At 37.8% G+C, this 18844-nt stretch overlaps 1 protein-coding gene across 1 annotated transcript in view; it reads left to right on the forward strand.

Moving 5' to 3' along the window:
* Window positions 1–18844, forward strand: part of RANBP17 (RAN binding protein 17) — a 316339-nt gene that overhangs the window by 270272 nt on the left and 27223 nt on the right. Inside the window, exons 23-25 of the mRNA XM_060144179.1 lie at window positions 2177–2391; window positions 4550–4688; window positions 16714–16880. Coding sequence (XP_060000162.1) covers window positions 2177–2391; window positions 4550–4688; window positions 16714–16880 — 521 coding nt within the window. The remainder of the gene's footprint in view (window positions 1–2176; window positions 2392–4549; window positions 4689–16713; window positions 16881–18844) is intronic.

The following is an 18844-nucleotide window of genomic DNA, read 5'->3' on the forward strand; positions in this document are numbered from 1 at the left end:
TCAGACCTTCATGCCTGTGCACATAACCTTTCTGGAATACTCTTCTCTCCCTTCAAGTCCACCTGAGAAACTGTGATTGATCCTTGAGAAGTAGCCTGCTCTGTGAAGCCTTTCCCACACTGCTCTCCTGCCCAAGCAAAGTCAGTCTCTTCTATTCCCATAAAATCTTGACAGACCTCTCTGATAGTGTTTGTCACATTGTACGGAATTATTTATTTACAAATCTACTTCTCCCAGCAGACTGAACTCCTTCAGAGCAAAGATTTTGTTTCATTTGTTTATCCTAGCACCTCACACAGGGTAGCTATTAAGTGAACGCTATCGTACTGAGTTGAATCTTTATGAAACTTACAATATCTTTCTAAGGTAAGTTAGGATGAGATCATGAGAGAAAGTACAGAATGTGGTACGGAGTAAATTCCAAGATATGCTTCAGCCGACACAATGGTGTTGTCATTCTAATGTACAAATTATAAGCCAAGCCACATGGGCTTCAAAGGATGCACAGAAGAAAATCTGTGTGTGGAAATGTTTCAGTAAGGCAGAGAAAGGGGAGGGAACCTTCACCCTGGGCGAGTCCTGTTTCATGCTCTGCTAGAATTATTGGTCCTTCTTAACCTCTTTAGTAAACATGTGGTTTTCATAATATACCTATCAGTCAGGATTCAAACAAGGAAAAACAAACACTGTGACATTGATGGAACAGGGAATTTATTTTAGGAATTAGACCTTGTACAATCTTGGGTGAAGATGGGAAAATAGGTCCAAGGGGGGGAGTTGGAAGTTCAGGAGAAAAATCATTAATAGGCCCTCCTGAGATAATGGCATGGATGGACAAGTTGGAGCTTGCAGGGAAAGCTAAAAGCTAGAGACATCCAGCTGCTGGGGTGGGACCCTGAAAGGATGTGGGGTGAGAGAGGGGACTTGAGTAGTGGTAAAGAAGCAATGGAAGATTGTTGCCTCTGCACAGCTCCTGCTCTGTACCTGTGCTGCCAAGCACTTGGTGGTGGGCTTGGGGTCATTGGTCAACAGGGCTTGTAGTTCTAGACACAGAGCAGGAAAGAACAAGGAGAAACTAAAACCCAGCGGTATTTCTACATCTTTTTCTCACACCTCTAATCACAACAACCTTCAGAAAGTCATGGCTGCTACTTCACTTCCACCTTCTAAATCTCATATAGATTTCTGTTTTGCTCAATGCTAGCCCACAACAGTACAGGGAAATGAGTTCTGGGAAACTTAATTCTTATTTAGCCCAATAGACACAGTACAAAACCACAACAGTATGCCTCTAAATTTTGTAAATTGAATTTAGTTTCAATTTTAGAAGCAGTACTCATTTGAACAGGAAAAAGCAGAGCTAAGAAACATGTATGACTTTATAATTCTTTACAAAGCATTCTTAGATATTGCCTGGTAACAAACCTTACTAGCACACATTTCAGAAAGAGAAACTATTAGTTGTAAATGCTAACTGTAAAAAACTGTAAGGTGATTATATAAACATTTCTTCATCTTTTGATGGTCAGACATAGAATATAAGTACGGTTTTTAAACAATCGTCTCTTTAGATCTTCTGAAAAAATGTCTAAGAAGAAAAAGGAAGTAACATTTATTGTGCACTGTGCCAAGAATTTCTTGTGTCTTTATTTCATTTAACTCATGTATCAAACCCGTGAGGCTCCTAAGAGTGAAGTAACTCAATATCAAGTGCATGTGAAAAGGTTGAAAATTCATCCCACAATTCAGAGTAATTTATATGTCTAAGTTATCTTTTTCTCTTGACTTAGTTTGTTATTTACTCCTACTTTTTTTAACTTCTTATTGAAGAAGAGATAACATATATATTAAAGTACATAAAATGAAATAATCTTAGGAGTACAACTCAATGAATTTTTGTGCATCCACATATATATTCATGTAATCACCATCCAGATAAAAATATCAAACTTTTCCAGTACCCCGTGATTGATTTTCCTCGGGCCATTTGCACTTCCCAGGTAAACTGCCTTATGTATTTATATTTTTCATTATATGGATGATGTAATTCTTGGAACAATGGTAGGGGGAAGTGAACAATAGCAGTAAAGTGAAAATGTTGAATAATGTGCCTCATAACTGCTTTGAATTACATCTACTTATGTCACTTTCTCATTCTGCTTTTACCCTAAAACAGGTAATCAGATCCTGTCCCTTGGGAGCCTCTCAAAAGATCAGATTTATCCAATGAAACTCAAGGGCATCTCCATCTGCTATTCAGCTCTCAAATCTGCCTTGTGTGGAAATTATGTCAGCTTTGGCGTCTTCAAGTTGTATGGGGACAACCATTTTGACAATGTACTCCAGGCCTTTGTCAAAATGCTGCTGTCAGTGTCCCACAGTGACTTGCTAGTAAGCAATCATGCGTCATGGGAGTCTTTGTATGAAACGTGAAGTAACACCACCACAGGGTTGGAATTGTTATAATGAAGCCCAAGGAGTTAGAATAGCACCAGATCATTTTATGTTTTAGGACAGCTTCTTGATTTAACTTACAGGATTTGAATAACTATAGTGGCTGTATTTATATAATTAAATGTGCAGTTTTGAGAACTGCAGCTACCATCTTCTGATAAATTGGTCATCTCAGGTATTCCAGGTTCTGTGTCTAGAGAAAATGTAATTAGCAATTTCAACTAATTGCTTACAACTGTACTCATAATTCAGAGAAGGTCTGTGTTTCCTGGAGCAGAAAATGCAGAATGACTATAGGATCTTCTCCTTCCTTCATTTCTACTCTGTGTACTCCCCTTGCTGTTTGGCCTTGCTTTCCATTAAAATTCAGGTGTGGTGGACAGAGTGCTAAACTGGAAGTTGAGCAGCCTGGTATGTAGTCTCAACTCTGCCACTTGCTGGTCATTTACCTTGAATAAATCACCTTCTCTATTTCTCCAGGCTTCAATTTCCTCACCTTTAAAATCAGTAAATTAAACAAAGTGATCTCTAGGTCCCTCTTCTACTCTACCATCTAGTCTCTGTGATTTATGTCAGTTGTTTTCAAACTTTGCCCCTCAGAATCACCTGGGGTGCTTGTTGGAATTCAGATTTCCAGGCTCCTCCACTGAGCTGAGTCTGAGTCGTTATCAGACTTTTTAAAAAATATCTCAGCCTGATTACACAAAAGCTAATATATGCCCAATGTGGTTGCAGTAATTACTTCAGTAACACAGCCAAATTCATGCTCAGGCTTAGTTTAGGCTTTCCCACCTGCTCCCAGCCCAAGGTTACAAGTAAGATCTGGGGGCCTTCGTTAGTCAGCCTGTATGAGAAATGCTCCTTTGACATTCTAATGCACTAGAGGTACCCTCTTCCACCTTTCTAAGCTAGTCTTCATAAAACCACATCTCGGGAATTCTCTGGCAGTCCAGTGGTTAGACTCTGCAATTTCACTGCCAGGGACCCAGGTTCATTCCCTGGTCAGGGAACTGAGATCCCACAAGCTGCACAGCATGGCCAAAAAAAACTAAAAACAAAAAAACCACATCTCAAGCCAAAGTTGTTAAGCCTCTTTGCAGTAGAATGGAATGTTCATTGAAGGCTGCCTGTACAACAGAAATTACAAAGTGGAAACTTGAGTCAGATCAGCCATGTGTTACAGCCTCCTCATTGAGGGAACTCTTCACTACAGTTGAGGCCCACCAAAAAAACCTGATATGGTTCCAGGAATTTCTCTATTCTTTTTTCTAGTAGACAAGCAAACCTCTAACTCAGTAATCTCAAAATTGAGGGTGCATAGGACTCCCTTAGTGTACATTTTTAAAATGCACATTTCAGGACCTCGTTCCAGAGGTTTTCATTTTGTAAGTCTGAATTGGGAATCAGAAAACTGCATCTTTAACAAGCACCCCATGTGATTCTTATGGAGCTAGTCAATTTTACTTTATAATAAATATCGATATGGTTTATTTCTCTTATAAGTGTTGTGCTTCTTTGATACTGGTTTGGGTTTCATTTGAGGCTTTCCAGGTATCTTTCTCATGCACTTATCCTTTGCCTGTTGTATATGGTAAATATTAAGCCATTTACCGAGTTATGATTTAATTAGATGGGTTGGCATTGTGTAAATATAGCAGACTATGATGCCAAATGCTATTATAACACAAATATATAACACAAATTTCTTTGTGTTAAAAAAGAAGGTTGCCTAGCCACTATTAAGCACTGTTCAGTGTTACAATATTCCAGCCCAGAAAAATCATTCAGTCTTCTATACTGCAGCGATTTTAATTGCACTTAAGTGTTAACCACATAAGGCAAAATTGAAATTACTTACTAGGGTATGCTGTAGCTTCAAATTAGGATTTCTAGAGATCAAGAGATTTGTATTAGAACCCCTTTAAATACTGAATTGAGAATCATTATGTCATTTGTTCCATGTATTTATATTTATGTTTATTTTATGTATTTATGTGTAAGGTCACAATTTCTAATATTATAAATGGCAATTTTCACTGAACTGTGACACGTCTTTTGCTTCCCTGTGGCTTGACATTTAGTATTTCTGTTATAGCAATATCGGAAACTGAGCCAGTCTTATTATCCTCTCCTGGAATGTCTCACCCAGGACCACATGAGCTTCGTCACCAACTTAGAGCCTCCTGTACTCCTATATGTTCTCACATCTATCTCAGAGGGACTCAGTACTCTTGGTAAGTATCATGGAGAACATTGTTTTCAGAGGAAAGACTTGATTGTGGTCTCTTAATGTATGTGCTTTTGAGATGATCATCCTACAAAGGGGGAAAGATTATTTACCCAAACTGAAAGATTATTTTATAACTATTACCTGTGAGAGAGAAAATGCCCTTTTTCATATTTTGATATAGTTTATTTTTTAATCAGCTTAATTAAAGTATAATTTACACACAGTAAAAATTACTGATTTTAAGTGAACATTTCAATGAGTTCTTACAAACATATACACAGTCATGAACCACCACAGCCAAGATACAGAACATCTTCATCACCGCAAAAAGCTCCCTCCTGACCCCTTCTAATCAATCCCTTTCCCCTAGTCCCAGCCCCAAGGAACCACTATCTACTTTCTCTCACTGTAGTTTGCCTTTTCCAGAATTTCATATAAGTGAAATCATATAACCTGTAGTCCTTTGTGTCTGACTTCTTTCGTTTAGCATAATGCCTTTGAGATTTATCCACGTTTTGCGAAACAGCTTTTATCTTTCTATTGCTGAGTATTATTCTATGGTATGGATTACCACATTTGTTAATATGTTCACCAACCAATAACATTTGGGTTGTTTCCATTATTTGGTTGTTTTGAATAATGCTACTATGAACATTCATGTGCAAGTCTTTCTGTGGACAGGTATTTCTCTTGAGTAAATACCAGAATGGAATTTCTGGGTTGTATGCTAAGTGTATATTTAACATTATTAAAAACTGCCAAACTCATGGATATATACACTACCAAATGTAAAATAGATAGCTAGTGGGAAGCAGCCACATAGCACAGGGAGATCAGCTCGGTGCTTTGTGACCACCTAGAGGGGTGGGATAGGGAGGGTGGGAGGGAGACGCAAGAGGGAGGAGATATGGGGATATATGTATACATATAGCTGATTCACTTTGTTATAAAGCAGAAACTAGCGCACCATTGTAAAGCAATTATACTCCAATAAAGATGTTAAAACAAAAAACTGCCAAACTGTTTCCCAAAGTGATTATACCATTTTACTCCCCCAAGCAATGTATGAGGACTCCAGTTGTCCTATATCTTCCCTAACACTTGCTATTATCAGTCTTTTTAATCTTAGCCATCCTCGTGGGTGTGAAGTGGAATCTCCTTGAGTTTTTTTTTTTTTTTTTTTTTTGCGGTACGCGGGCCTCTCACTGCTGCGGCCCCTCCCGTTGCGGAGCACAGGCTCCGGACGCGCAGGCTCAGCGGCCGTGGCCCACGGGCCCAGCCGCTCCGCAGCATGTGGGATCCTCCCAGACTGGGGCACGAACCCGTGTTCCCTGCATCGGCAGGCGGACCGTCAACCACTGCACCACCAGGGAAGCCCTCCTTGAGTTTTTAATTTGCATTTCACTAATGAATGATGATTTGAGCATCTTTTCTTGCTTATTTGCCATTCATCTGTCTTCTTGGTAAAATATTTGTTCAAATCTTCAACCCAATTTCTTTAATTGGGTTGTTTTGTCTTGGAAGAGTTGTTATATATTCTGGATACAAATCTTTTATCAGATCTATGTTTTGCACGTATTTTTTCAGCCTTGGCTTGTCTTTTTTATTTTCTTAACAGTATCTTCTGAAGAATAAAAGTTTTCAGTTTTGAGGAAGTCCAATTATTTTTTTCTCTTACAGTTCATGTCTTTTTGGTCCTATCCTAAGAAATCTTTGCTTATTAACCCAAGGCCATAAAGGCTTTTTCTGTGTTTTCTTCTAAAAGTTTTATAGTTTTAGCTCTTATGGTTAGGTCTATGATCCATTTCAATTTAATTTTTGTACGTAGTATTATGAGGTAAAAGCTGGGATTCCTTTTTTAACATGTAGATATTCAGTTGTTCTAGCATCTTTTGTTGAGGAATATCCTTTATTTGTTAGACTACTTTGTGCCATTTCTATACTGTCCTAATTTTATAGTAAGTCTTAAAATCAGATAGTATAGCCCTCTGATTTTGTTTTTCCCTTTTTAAATTGTCTTGGCTATTCTGGGTCCTTTGCCTTTTTTATAAATGTAGAGTCAACTTGTCAGTTTCTCATGTTAGAAAAAAAATGAGCAGGGGAATTATTATTGGGTTACATTGAATCTCTAGCCCAGTTTGGGGAAAACTGACATCTTAGCAATATTGAGTGTTCAATTCCTGGCAATGGCATATCTTTCCATTTATTTAGATCTTCTTTACCTTTTCTCAACAGCATTTTTGAAGTTTTGAATATATAAGTCTTGTCCATATGTTGTTGTATTTATAACTATTTTCTGTTTTTATGCTGTTGTAAATGATATTTAGTTCAATTTCTATTGTTTTTGCTACCATGTATAATTGCAATTGATTTCTTTGTATGCTGACCATGTATCCTGTAACTTTGCTAAACTGACTTATTAATTCTGGTAGCCTTTTGTAGATTTCTTAAGATATTCTGCATAGATGTGTCTGCAAATAAAGGTAGTTTTACCTCTTTCTTTCCAATCTGTATGGCTTTTTTTTGGCCGCACGGCATGCAGAACTTCCCAACCAGGGATCGAACCCATGCTTCCTGCATTCGAAGTGTGGAGTCTTAACCACTGGACCACGAGGGAAGTCCCTATATGGCTTTTTTTATTTTTCTCACCCTATCACACTGGCTAGAACCTACAGTACAACGTTGAATGGAAGTGATGGTAGCGAGCATTCTTTCCTTGTCTCCAGTGTTATGGAGCAAACATTCATTCTTTTTCACCATTCAGTATATTAGCTCTAGGTTTTCTGTAGAGGCTCTTTATCTTGTTAAGGAAATTCTCTTCTTTTGTAGTTTTCTGAGAGTATTATCATGAATGGGTGTTGAATTTTATCAAATTCTTTTTCTACATATACTGAGATAATCATATGGTTTTTCTTTTTTGGTCTGTTAATGCATTACATGATATTAATCACCACATTGGTGGATATTTGAATGTTAAAACAACTTTGCATTCCACACTTGGTTACGATGTATTGTCTTTCTTATATATTACTAGATTCAACTTTCTGTAATTTTGATACAGATTTTTACATCTGTGTTCATGACAGCTATCGATGTATTCTTCTATGGTTCTTCTTTTATAGTTTTCTGTTCTTCTCATATCTTTGCCTTGTTTTAGTGTTGGTCTAGGGCCCTCATGAAATGAGTTGGGAAATGTGCCCTCCTCTCTTATTTTCTTAAAGAGTTTGTGTAGAATTGTTATCAGTTCTTCGTGAAATGTTTGATAGAATTCCCTAGTGAAACCACTAGGCCTAGATTTTTTCTTTGTTAGAAGGTTTTTAACTATAAATTAAATTTCTTTAGTGGATATAGGACTATTCCAGCCTCCTATTACATCTTTCTTTCTTTAATTAATTAATTTATTTATTTGGTTGCGCTGGGTCTTAGTCGCGGCAGGCGGGCTCCTTAGTTGTGGCTCACCTGCTCCTTAGTTGCGGCTTATGTGCTCCTTAGTTGTGGCTCACGGGCTCCTTAGTTGTGGCTCGCCAGCTCCTTAGTTGTGGGCATGTGTACTCTTACTTGCGGCATGCATGTGAGATCTAGTTCCCTGACCAGGGATCGAACCCAGGCCCCCTGCATTGGGAGTGCGGAGTCTTAACCACTGCACCACCAGGGAAGTCCCTCCTATTACATCTTAAGTAGCATTTGATAGTTTGTGTCTTTAAAGGAAATTGTCCATTTCATCTGAAGTTCATCTGACATTACTGACATAAAATTGTTCATAATATCCTCTTGTTATACAACTTTGATTTCTGTAGGATCTCTAGTAGTGTTCCCTCTTTCATCCCTGACATTGGCAATTTGTGTTTTTTTTTTTTCTTTATTATTCTGGGTCCAGGTTTATCCTTTTTTTTTTTTGGTTTATCAATTTTATGCAGAGAACCAGCTTTCAGTTTTCATTGATTTCTCTATTATTTTTCCATATTTTTATTTCATTGACTTAAGGTATGATCTTCATAACTTCCTTCCTTCAGTTTATTTGCTTTTCCTCTTCTAGTTTTTTCAGGCAGAAGCTTAGGTTGTGGATCTTAGACCTTTCTTCTTTTCTAATGTACACATTTAATGCTTTTATCTAAGCACTACTGTGGCTATAACTGATAAAATTTTTATATATTGGGGGCTTTTTTTTTAAAAGATTTAATTTTATTTATTTTTGGCTGCGTTGGGTCTTTGTTGCTGCGCGCGGGCTTTCTCTTTGAGGCGAGCGGGGGCTACTCTTAGTTGCGGTGCACAGGCTTCTCATTGCGGTGGCTTCTTTTGTTGTGGAGCATGGGCTCTAGGCATGCAGGCTTCAGTAGTTGTGGCTTGCGGGCTCTAGAGCACAGGCTCAGTAGTTCTGGCGCATGGGTTTAGTTGCTCCACGGCAAGTGGGATCTTCCACCAGGGATCAAACCTGTGTCCCCTGCATTGGCAGGCGGATTCTTATCCACTGTGCCACCAGGGAAGTCCTGGGGACTTTTTCTATTCAGTTTTAAAATATTTTCTTATTGCCTTAGTGATTTCTTCTTTTACCAGTGAGTTATTACTTAGAAGCACATTGTTTAATTTCTGATCTTTCTGTTATTGAGTCTAGTTTAATTCCATCGTAATCATATTAGTGGTTGTTATAACTTTTGTATTTGTTGAATCTTTTTTTGGTCCAAAATATGGTGAATGTTCCATGGGCACTTGAAATGAATGTATATTCCATGGTTGTTGGAAAGAATGTTCTCTTAAGTGTCAGGTCTAATTGCTTGATAATGTTCGCATTTTATATATTTTTACTGTTTTTTTGTCTGTTTGTTTTCTGCTTGCCCTATGAATTATCAAGAGAGAAGTGCTGAAGCCTCTAACTATAATTATAGATTTGTCCGTTTCTCCTTCTATCCGTCTGTGCATAAATTATTTTGAAGCTCTGTTATCAAGTAAATATATATTTAGGATTGTTATGTCCCCTTGATTAATTTACCCCTTTATCCTTGTGAAGTGATGCTCTTTATTTCTGGTAATATTCTTTCCTCTGAAATCTACTTTGTCTGATATTACTTGCCTCTCCAGCATTCTTTTGATTAGAATTAGCCTCTTTTTCCATTATTTCACTTTTATTCTTTCTGTGTCTTTATATTTAAAGTTGGTTTCTTGAAGACAGCAGGTATTTTCTATTGCTGTTTTAACAAATTCTTACAAACTTGGTGACTTAAAACAATGTAAATTTACTGTCATATAGTTCTTTAGGTCATAAATCTGACATGGGTCTCACCAGACTAAAATCAAGGTGTCAGCGGAACAATTTTTCTTTCTAGGAGCAAATCTATTTCCTTTCCTCCTCCAGCCTCTAGAGATCACCTACATCCCTTGGCTCATGGCTTCTGTCCTCCATCTTCAAAGCTAGCAACATTGAATATCTCTGACCATTCTTCCATAGATACATGTCCCATTGATTCTGATGTCTTCTGCCTCTCTCTTTCACTTTTAAGGACCCTTGGAATTACCTTGGACCTACCCAGATAATCAAGGATGATCTTCCTATTTTTGGTTCAACTGATTAGCAACCTTAATCCATCTGCAACCATAGTTATTCTTTTCTGTGTAACCTAACACATTAATAGGTTCTGGGGATTAGGATATGGACATACTTGCCTAACATACAGCATATAATTGAGTCATATTTTTATATCAAATCTGACTGTCTCTACCTTCTAAATAGTGTTTCAGCCATTTACATTTAATATAACTACCAGTATATTTGAGTTTAAATTTATAATATTGCTGTTTGTTTTTTCTTTATCCTATCTGGGCTTTGTTTCTTTTTCCTGCCTTCTTTTGGTTTGGATTAATTAAACGTTTTTCTAATGAGTTCATTTTATATCCCCTGTGGGTTTATTAGTCATACTTCTTAATTTTTAGTGGTACTCTAAGGTTTACCATCTACACCATCAAATAATATAATCATAGTTTGCATTCAAATAATTACAGTCTGCCTCTCTCCATCTCCATTCCTTCTGGAACTCCAGTTATACATATGTTATGTATATCTGTTATATTGTTCAAAGACTGGAGAGAACTCCTCTGCAGATCTCCAGAGCTCTCTTCTTATATAGTTCCCACTCTCTGACACTCTGTCCCACAAGTTCTAGCTGCCTCAGCCTCCCCAAATTCAACTCAGTGAGACCACTTGGCTTTGTTTGGGTTCCCCTTTCCTGGCCAGTAGCCTGGAAACTGCTTTGTGCAGTAAGCTTGAGCAGTTGGGTAGGTATTACCTCATTTGTTTCCCTCCTCTCTGGTTTCATAGTCCTATACTGCTTCTTGTGCGATTGAAAACCGTTGTTTCATATATTTTGTCCTGTTTTCTAGTTGTTTATGGCAGAAGGAAAAATTCTCATAGCGGTTAATCCTTCATGGATAGAAACCGAAGTCTTTTATTATTACAGTTTGTCTTGACATTCTTTTATCTCATATTATAGTAATACTTGAAGATTTTAAATTAGTTGCGGATGGCTGTGTTGTTCTCAACATGTGATCTTAGGCCCGAAATCAGCATTTTAACAAGTCTCCAAAGGAATCTTGACAAAGTGGCATAATGCAGGGAATACTGAACTTGAATTTAAGTCCCAGTGCTGCCACTTATGAATGTATGACCATGGACATGGACTCTGTGCCTGACGCTGCCATAGGTGTTTTCATATGTGTACTTCACTCATTTCATTCTCAGAACCACTCTGCATACCAAAACTGGGTTAAATATGCTAATAGCACTGTTTGTCCTTATTTCCTGCTTGATTGTAGGCTTCCTACTTGATAGGAACAGTGTGTCTTAATCACGAATTTTTTCCCAGTGCCTAGCATGTGGTAAGTGCTCAATAAGTATATGTTGAATGAATTAATTAGGTAATATTATTTTCACTATACAGATGAGTAAGCTGCTGCCCAGAGAGGTGAAACAACTTGCCTAAGGTCATACAACTAATGAGTGCCTCATCTAGGAGTCTTTCTAACTCTAAAACCCATTCCTCTTCACCTCACCACCCTGCTGGATCCTGCTGTGATCCAAAAGGTCACAATTTGGCAGGTGAATTGTGCCCTGTGTCTTCAAGAAAGAGGATTATTTAGACTGTTGAACGTAACCACTTGGGTTTCTCCTTTTCCAACAATGAAAAATTTGCAAAGAGGCATTAATTGGGTTACAGGCAGCCTTCAGTTCTACTATAGCCTCAGTGGGAAAAATGAGAGGGAGGTACAGAAAAGTTGAACCAATGACAGATAATATGCTTAACATGATATTAAATTTTTTTAGTTAATCATTTACTAGCATTTTTAGTTTCAGGCCAGCTATAATTTGTGAAAAGAAAAAGTGATTGTATTTATATATTATATTTTCCATGTTTTAATCACCCACCACCACCACCACCGCCTACCCCCCATACTCTTACATACAGAGACCAAGCACGGGGCTTACAAAAAGCTGCTTCTAATAATGACTCTCAACTCATTCATTTAGTAAACATCAGCTGTGCACATGCTGTGTACCAGGTTCCATTCTAGACCTTGAGAGTGCTGTAGAGAACAAGATAGATAAGGTCTCTGCTCATGTGCAGTTTATATTCTAGTGAGGAGATATAACAGTAAACACACACACACACACACACACACACTCACCACATACACAAGAAAATGTCAAGTCATGATAAGCGCTAAACAAAGACTTAAAATAGGATAATGAAGAAGGAATGATTGTATGGCTTTTTTAGAAGTGATCAGGGAAGGCCTCTGAAGATGAGCCCTGGCAGGAATGGGGGTGCCTTCCAGGAAAGCAAAGGATGGCACAGAAGACAAGACAAGGGAAGGTGGGGGCAAGCTAAAAGTTGAACCAACTGGAAACCACCAGAAATTTCCCCATCAAGGTCATTATTAATAAAATTTTCATTATTAATAAAGGGTGTATGTTATTGTCATGAAACACATTCTTGAATTGGATGGAGTAAATATTATAAATGTAATATGGAAATAAAACATTCAGGAAATACGTAGAAACTTAGAGACCTTGTTCATTAGTTTCTCCCACCAGAAACATGCCTGAAGAGAGAAGAAAGCTATGGATTGGCTAAATAGAATGACAGGCTTGGTGTTTCAGGAATTGAAATAGCCAGAAAAACAAATGGGAAGTGAAAAGGGGGAAACCTACAAGTGTTGGGCGCTATGTTACAATCTTTACACACTTTTTGTCTTTAATCTTTAATTTCTCAAAACAAAATAGGTGGTATTAAACACATTTTACAGAGGTGGGAGTTGAATCTTCCTATAGTCAAACATCTAGAAGATACAGATTCAACCCTAAACTGCCGCACCATCCAAATAGGCCTTTTGTTTCTGAAATTGCCTTTCACACTATATTTTTCCAAGACCTTCATCCTCCCCTCTGCTATGGTGAGAAATTTTGAGTCAAAGCCAAATGTAATTTCAACCCCATTATCATTCTTCTGACTCTCAGTTAAGCAACTCTTTCCTATACAGTTAACTTTACAGAACAGCTTTCTACGATGGGTCTTAGTGAACAAGAGGGCTATTAATGATGCATATGCTTCCCATGGAGACTAGTTGCAGAAGAAAAGGGGCATTTGGTTGTTGCAGTGCCAAACAGTAAGTTGCTAGAGAGGACAAAGTGCCTGTTGGGCTTAAAAAATCTGTCCAAAATTGTCTAAATCATGGATGATAAACACCAAGAGCTAGGAAAATATGAAAATTCATGACTTCAGCTCATTCTTTTATTTCAGGAGAGCTTCATTGTTTGAATCTCACACAATAGCTTGAGCTGCAAATAGAGAAAACTAAAAATAATACATAGTCCTCATCACTATTCATTCTGTTTTTGATCAAATGGCCCATGATCCTTATGATTCCACACTTTTCTGTCTACCCTGAAATAACATTTATCCTTTTCAAAGCCCCCAACAATAAATCAGCCATAATGAAAGCTCTTCTTCTTGCTTTTACTGCAAGGATATATGCTCCAACCTTCATGTCTAAAGTGTTTACCTGGCTTTTTCATAGCTGACTCAGTAGATTGGAACCTTTTAATGCAACCTTCATGGCATGTGGTCACCAAATCTATGTGAAGTCTTTATAATTTTTGTATGATTGATAGCATATTGCTCTTCACTGGTGAGGGGAACCATATCTATTTCCCGCTTGCTTCCTTTGTACATGTTAAGTTACTTAATCCATTTACTTTCATGATTGGGACTTCAGAGGTAGAAATGTGAAGGAAAAGAGAAAAGCAAACAGGTTCAACAAGTCTGTGCCTGATTCTTAGGCCTAAATGTTTTCTACTACATTATATACTACCTCCCAGGGTTATAAAACCAAAGCTTCCTTTTCTGCAAAGCAACCCAGTTAGTGGGGAGAGATAATCAATCAATCAGTCAATCAATCAACTGCCATAGCTTTAGAAGGAAATAAAAGCTCCTTTCTCAAAAGCCTATAGCTCCACAGTTTCCCAAAACTATTGTCCATGCCCATCTTTTAGACCTTCATTCAACCCCTGTGTCAGCTACCATTATCATCTATTTTAAATGCATACTTCTATATTTCAAAACCTGTCCCCAAACCTACCTCTATTTACTATGTCATTCCTCTCTAAAACAACGTATGTGAGAGTTTTTAAATTGTAGTGTTATATCAATTCTAGTATTATTACTAAACAAAACTCAAGACTTTTTAAAAAAAACTTTCTCCGATTAGCTTTGCCTACCCATTCTTTAATTAAATCAACTAATATTTCACCTCTAATCTATGACAAGCACACATATGTCTCAGAACCTTAGAGATGAGTAAAATGAATAAGAAAGTAACTATTTCCCTAGGAAGTTTATAATCTGCTTCCCAGCCCTACTCTCCCAATCTACTTCTTTTCTGAATCTACTAAATTTGCCGGTTTTTGAGTGCCCATCACGTTTTTGTTTGTCTTGTTGTTTCTGTTATTAATCATAAACTCCCCAGAATTGTGTCCGTATGTTACCATTAGCCAAAAAATCTGGGCACTGTCATGCTCTGAATCAAAACCATGAACTTTGGATAAACTAATTATCTCTGAGCTTCATTTTTCTCATTTGAAAAATGCAAACAACAGTACCTACTGTATACAGAAGTGGTTATTAGAGGTATATGAAATGATATTTAGTGTACAAAGGAATCATGTCACTTACTTGCTAAAAAAAAAACCTTCAATAACACCTCTGTTGCCTCTCAAATTACATGTAAATGTCTCGACCTACTACTGGATGCCCTCAAGATCCCAACTATTTTGTCAGCCTTCTCTCTTATGATTCCCCTACACATTCTTTTACTCACACCGAAAGGTCCTGCTTCCCTTTTTTCACTATGAGGGAAAATTAGTAGTAACTACCATATTTTTTTCCTTCCAGTTTTATTGAGACACAATCGACACTATACAAATTTAAGGTGTACAACATAATGATTTGGCTTACGTACATCCCGAAATGATTACCGTAGTAAAGTTTAGTGAACATCCATCACCGCATATAGGTACAAAATAAAAGAAAAAGAAAAAAAATATTTTCCTTGTGATGAGTATTCTTAGAATTTACTCTCTTAACTTTCATACATAATATACAGCAGTGTTAGTATAATAATCATGTTGTACATTACACTCCTAGTACTTATTTATCTTATAATGAGAGCTTTATACCTTTTGACCACCTTCATCCAGTTCCCCCTCCTGCTAACCCCTGCCTCTGATAACCACAAATATGATCTCTTCTTCTGTGAGTTTGTTCGTTTGTTTGTTTGTTTGTTTGTTTTTAAAGTATAATTGACCTACAACACTAAGTTAGTCCCTGGTGCCCAACATAGTCATTCAATATTTCTACACATTAGATAATGATAAAATACTGTGGTAAGTCTAGTTACCATCTGTCACCATACTAAGATATTATTATTGGCTATATTCCCCACACTGTATAGTTTGTCCCCATGACTCATTTATTTTGTAACTGGAAGTTTGTACCTCTTCATCTCCCTCACCTATTTCTCTCATCTTCGCCCCCGCCCCCAGCGCCTCTCCTCTGGCAACCACCTGTTTGTTCTCTGTATCTATGACTGTTTCTCTCTTGTTACGTTTGTTCATTTGTTTTTTGTTTTAGATTTCACGTATAAGTGAAATCATATGGTGTTTGGCTTTCTCTGTCTGACTTATTTCACTTAGCATAATACCCTCTAGGTCAGTTATTTTTACTGTGAGAATTTCTAGTTATTTTTCTCCTCATTCAACTCTGCAGCATATTTTATAAATGATGAGAAAGGTTAATTGGCTCCTTCACAGTAACAACACAGCAAGTAACTGGAAAAGATGGAATTTGAAACCAGAGCTGTCTGGTTTCTGTCTTTTCACCCTACTATGTACATTGTGCAAAATGTGAAAAATGTCCTTCCTTATGTTTAACTGGAATTAGTTTTCCAAGCCCATCTCAGGTGCTACCTCCTTCACCAAACTGTCCTTAATCCTCATCCAAATACAATATCACCCTCAAATTTCTCACAGCAGTGTGTCACTCATTTTTGCGCAGCACTGTGCTAGTGACTTACGTACCAAATCATGAGCTCTTTGACACCAGGGTGAGTGTTTCCCCTGAAGCAAAGTACTTTGCAGCAAGTTTACACCCTGTTTCCCCTGAAGCAGAGCAGTTTGCACCAAGTAGATATTTAATAAAGTCACTTCAATTGAACAGAGGGTCATTAAGGTCACATATGGAAAATTCTGTCCAGTGCAATCCAGGAATCATTTACTTACTAACATGTCTCTATTCCAGGTCCTGTAGTAGACATTGGGTTTAAAGAGATAAAAGCAAGGCAAAAATCCCTGCCCTCAAGGAGTTTACAGTTTGATTAAAGTGCTTTGAAACCAGAAAGTTGGGTTTTTTTAAATTTAGGCCTTATAGTAAGATGAAACAAACACTTTAGTAATACAAATGAATTCTCATTTGTTGTTCACACAGATACAGTTGTCTCCTCCAGCTGCTGTACCAGTTTAGACTACATCGTCACCTACCTCTTCAAGCACATAGCAAAAGAGGGCAGGAAGCCACTTCGATGCAGAGAGGCTGCCCAGGCTGGTCAGAGACTATTACATTTTATGCAGCAAAATCCAGAGGTCCTGCAGCAGGTAACTGGTGGTTGCTTATCTAGCTTAAGAGAGAAGAGTTTCCCAAAAGCCAATCTGGTCTCTGAATATCCCTTAGAGCAACTGGTCTTGCCAAGACTCTTTACTGGGTCTTCTCTAGGAGTATTTTCCCTGTAGGGAGGATAGTACACTGGCCTCAGGATTACCCACCCTCCAGAAATCTCTAAGTCATTCATCTCACCTCAGTGAAGCTAGAATCCAAAAAGAGGATAGCTCTTCCAGAGACAAGAGAAATAAAAGTCAAAGCTGGAACTAGAAACAGTCAACCTCTGATTTCTTTCCCAGAGCCTCTAATAACGTCGTCTTAGGTTTGCCTTGTGAATACTCTGGTATGTTGAGAAACTACCATTTTCTGGGCTCCTAGTCTGTGCCAGGCAGCTTGCTGGGAACTTTCCCTTCATCATATCATTTTCCCCATTTTAAGATGAGAAATCAAGGTTCACATAGGTCATATTCCCACGAACATTTAAATAATAAGTAATAAAGCTGCGATTTGTTTATTTTCAAATGTTTTCTGACTAGCTAATATGAATTAGGTCCAAGTTTAATATTTTTTAAAAACTTCTGCAAATCACAGTAACAGCATGCATAAAATTAAATAATATATGCCAGAAATGTTTCAAAGAGAATAATACCATTTTACTGTGGAGATAGCATCACTATGATATATTCCAGTTCTACTACATTTGGAAAGTGATATCTTTGTACTGCTTCCAGTTGTCTTCTTTTGCCAAATTATCTATCTCCATAATAGTCTGTGGTTTGCAAATATAAACACTTTAACCTGGTCATTAGCCAGCAAATAAGTCACCTGCAATCAGCAAAAAAGTGTCAGTCTGAGTAAATAAATGATGAAAATGAATAAGACAGCCATGGAAGAGGTTTTCTTCCTAGCTGTCATTTTTTTGCTGATATTTAAATGACATTATGTAAACTTTATTTGTGGTGATGTTTCAGTTAACCAGTTATTTTCCTGGCAGGGAGGTGTGTGATTAAGATTTTGTGTAAATAAGCAAAGGGTTCTGGGCCTGTAACTATTTGGTATGACCCTGGAATTGTTACAACATGTTGGTGATTAAACAGGAGGAAGGTAACTCACATTTATTGAGGACTTCCTATGTACAAGGTGCGAGAGCCACTAAGACCCATGAGACATAATTTCTCTCCTTAAATAAGTGTGTCCTGCCAGGTGCGAAGGAGAGACAAGTAACTAACTAATTATGTGATAATTGGATTAACATAGTGATGACAGGAGGAGAGGACTTGCAGAGACATCTCCTCATTTAGACCCCACAACAACACTGCAATGTGGATATAACCATCCCCATTTTTCAAATGAATAAATTGAAGCACAGAGAGAAACTGGAAAGTGGAATGTGAACCGAGGTCTGTTTGGCTCAAAAGCCCAAGTCCTTACCACTTACTTACACCATTGATTCTCAGGAGACTAGTTGCTGGATAATCTCAGATTCACCTGGAATGCCTTTTCAGAATAACACATTCTATCAAGATTTGGATGCACTGCTCCTCACCCATCCTTCTGCAGTAGCCACTGGTACTGCTGGGAGTGTGGCGTAGCCCTCAGGTGTTTTGCAACAAGAAGGCTGAGAACCACAGAATTAGAGCATGTAGACAGTGGAGAAAATAAATAACCATGGATTGGCCAGCAATCAGACCCAGCGCTCACCCCACCGTGGCAAGTGACAGGTCTGCCACCTGCCAGTGCTCAACCATGATCACAATATTGTCCCATAAACTTCGGCAGGAACTTTTAGGTGGGTAGAAAATTTTAGCAAAAATTAATAGGCTATGGTCCTAGACAAATACCATCCGACTGTGCAGAACAAGTAATGTGATTGTGCAGAAGACATTCAAGTTTGTCTTTACTCAGAATTACCATGTGTTTGTTGGTTTAAGTAATTTCTATGTGTTAATAGTACTTGGTA

Source organism: Lagenorhynchus albirostris, chromosome 3 (genome assembly GCF_949774975.1).
Source record: "Lagenorhynchus albirostris chromosome 3, mLagAlb1.1, whole genome shotgun sequence".
NCBI classification, from domain to species: domain Eukaryota; kingdom Metazoa; phylum Chordata; class Mammalia; order Artiodactyla; family Delphinidae; genus Lagenorhynchus; species Lagenorhynchus albirostris.